We start from the raw sequence: 2,924 nt of genomic DNA, 5'->3' as shown, positions 1-2,924 counted from the left end.
TTGGGCCCCCACAACAAAAAAGACAACACCGGTCCCAATATTTTCCCCATTTTTACAAAAAAAAAAAAAAAAAAAAAAAAAAAAAAAAAAAAAACTGTACTTCAAGCACCTGATCTGATGCTTCAGCTCTTAAACATGGCTGCATGTTTGTTATTTGAAATCTATTTTGGTAAATTTGTAAGACTTTATTAGGCCTTTTGAATTTGAGTTTTATTTGTTGGCACAACTCGTCATCTCCAAATTCTTTAACAACAACATTGTTTAGGAGGCGCAGTTTGTCCCCACAGTTTTTACAATTACTGTTACTCTTAAGTAAAAGGAGGAAAAAAATGAGGAAAAGCACTTTACGCCTCTCTCCATCCATTTCTGTAATGTTTTCCTCAGCCAGAGTGAGATTGTGAGAACGTCACTGATATAAAGAAGAAAAATGCTTCTGCTGGATGCTCACAGTTTAACTCTCTAATGTCTAATTTGTGAGAAAATTACACTGCAAGTTTACTTCACGATCAAAATGGTGATTAAAACATTAAACAAAGATATTAACACAGCACTGAACCTTTTAGTTTAAATTTTGACAAATTCCAAGTGTTTTGATTACATTAATGTGGAAGTGCCCATCCTACGAGGTTTTAAATGAAACGGGAAAGAAGCACACAGATGCCAGGCATCTGTGTGTGAGTGTTTAGCATTACTTACACTGTCCACAGCCAGGATTTTGGCCCAGATGAACACCAGCAGCGGCCGCAGCTCCCTGGCTGAACTCTGGAGCAGCTTTAACACATATGGGAAGATCCCAACAGACAGGGCCTGCAAGGTCCACAAACAACACAGCACCGGTGCTTACAGGGCAAAGTCATGTGGCATCTCAGCAAACAGACAGAGTGAGGATAGAATAAAGCTGAATCAGGCAGAAGACTGGATCTGATTTAAGTGTTGAGATGTTATCACTTTCTACAATGCTCTTTTACACATATATTTTTTAAATAAATAAAAAATAGAGGTTGGGACAGATCACAAAGCCATGATCTCAATCCTATGGAGAAGCTATTGGTAGAACTGGAAAGGTGTGGGTGAGTGACCAAATGGACTCAGTTACAAAGGTTCTGTCAGGAGGAATGGACCAGAACTCCAGTAAAGTATTGTGAGACGCTTGTGGAAGGAAACCCAGAGGGTCTGACCCGAATTATAAAGTTTAAAAAAACGTTATTTCCTGAAACTGGCCAAATGCATGTGAACTTCTGAAATCAATAAACTTACAAAAAAAATCTCTAAAAATGTTCTTGCAACGTTTTCTAGCATTTAGCATGAAGGGGATTTTTAATTCTTAATATGTCACCAGTAACAAAATGTTGTTTGTAAACCAAGTGAGCTGATCGCATATTTTGGTTTTACTTCATCTGAAGCTCACGTTTCGTTCTTCAGACGATAATTATTCGACTGTCCAGAGTTTGTGTTTGTTTTATTGCACTGTTGTTTAAATCTTTCAAACCATTTTGACAGATTTTAAAAATGATGCAGTTATTAATATGGTGAAACATATTTTTACGGTTTCAAATTGTATAAACTACCTTTAACATTCAGGGTTTGACTAGTCACTTAGCAGTGTCAAAACGATATATAAAAGAGGCGAACGAACCAGACTGACGGCCCAGGGCCCCAAATCCAGGAACCGCCCGAGCAGGTCCAGAGCCCTCAGCCGATGCACTTGACTCAGGAGAACCTGAAAGGCAGGAAAACAGATCAGAGGCAATCTGGGTTTGCCTACAAAACCGGAGGGAAGTCTGAGATTAAAGGAAGAGGAAGAGCAGCAGGGAAGATGGCAGAGAAGGTGGGTTGGAACAGGTGGCGTTCCCACCACTACCAGAACCAGAACCATCACTGAGTGTGTGGGCATGCCTGTGTGGGCAGCTGGGTGTGTCCTTCTTGGCTGCCATTTCATTTGGATGCTTACAGAGGTATCGGAGTGTGACATCATCTGAGTGGGCGCTTTAACTCACCTGCGTTCATATAATGAAATACCGCTGCCAACTGGGAATAATTTAGAAATCTGTTGCAGCCACACAGGACTATTTATAGGATGCATATGGCAGATGCTAAAAATACATAAACGCTTGTGTTTGCAAAGACTATTGCAATGCAGCATTAAAGTCTGTGTGAAGGCAGGACGCCGGAGCGTCTCCATGTGACTTTCACAGTGTGTGTGGGAACAAGCATATGGAGGACCGCAGACTCACACAAGCATCTCCTCCTACACACGACGCATGAACAGAATCCTCGGGGGGGGACATCGACCTGCATGCGTGACCGCAGAAACAGGAGGAGGCTGGGGGAAGACCGGAGCACGTCTGCCTCCAGCCCCGAGGAGGAGCGTGGGAACGTCCGCGCTCGTGTGTTTTTACGTGACGTAGGCGCCGCAGAAAAGCCACAGGGCAACAACCCGACCCAAGCCTCTGCTGGTATGAGCGCAATCCAACTAAATCCATATCTTTCTTCCATTCTCATCATCACCGACTACATTTGGTGTGCATTATTCATAGAGCAGAAGGCCTGGAAGGGATGGAAATAAAGTCCCAGATCAACACTGCAACACAACAGAGAACGTGAGTGTGTTTTTACCGCCGCAATATCTTCACCTCACTCTGATTAGCAAGCGGTGAGTAAGCGCTCCCTCCTGTTCTCCTGTGTCTGAGCACCGATGCGCGTCATGTTGCAGTGCCTCGTACAAATATTCACACCCCCCAAAACTTTTTCACGTTGTGTCAAATTCCAAGTTCAAAACCTCGTTGGTCTTAATGAGACGTGTCGACACAAAGCAGTGCATATCATTATTGTTTTTTTTTTTTTTTTTTTTTTTTTTCAGAAAACCACCGAAGTTTTTTAAGTTTTGGGGGAAAATGGTTTAAATACAAAAAAATAAGAAATTT

The 2,924-nt window shown here is 42.1% G+C and overlaps 1 protein-coding gene across 6 annotated transcripts in view; it reads right to left on the bottom strand.

The window, feature by feature from the left end:
• The window catches only part of rptor (regulatory associated protein of MTOR, complex 1), a 146,646-nt gene that overhangs the window by 58,593 nt on the left and 85,129 nt on the right, over positions 1-2,924 (bottom strand). For all 6 annotated transcript variants that reach the window (XR_001425925.1, XM_015040097.1, XM_015040100.1 and 3 more), the window contains 2 exons: positions 1,637-1,720; positions 697-807 (listed from right to left, as the gene is read on the bottom strand). Coding sequence is in view for 5 of the 6 variants with exons in the window: in XM_015040097.1 (XP_014895583.1) it covers positions 697-807; positions 1,637-1,720 (195 nt within the window). In the remaining variant the exon portion in view is untranslated. The remainder of the gene's footprint in view (positions 1-696; positions 808-1,636; positions 1,721-2,924) is intronic.

The sequence above is a fragment of the Poecilia latipinna genome, unplaced genomic scaffold, assembly GCF_001443285.1.
Source record: "Poecilia latipinna isolate Pla-1442-1.1 unplaced genomic scaffold, P_latipinna-1.0 Scaffold496, whole genome shotgun sequence".
NCBI lineage: Eukaryota > Metazoa > Chordata > Actinopteri > Cyprinodontiformes > Poeciliidae > Poecilia > Poecilia latipinna.
This window is presented reverse-complemented; position numbering and strand designations above follow the sequence as displayed.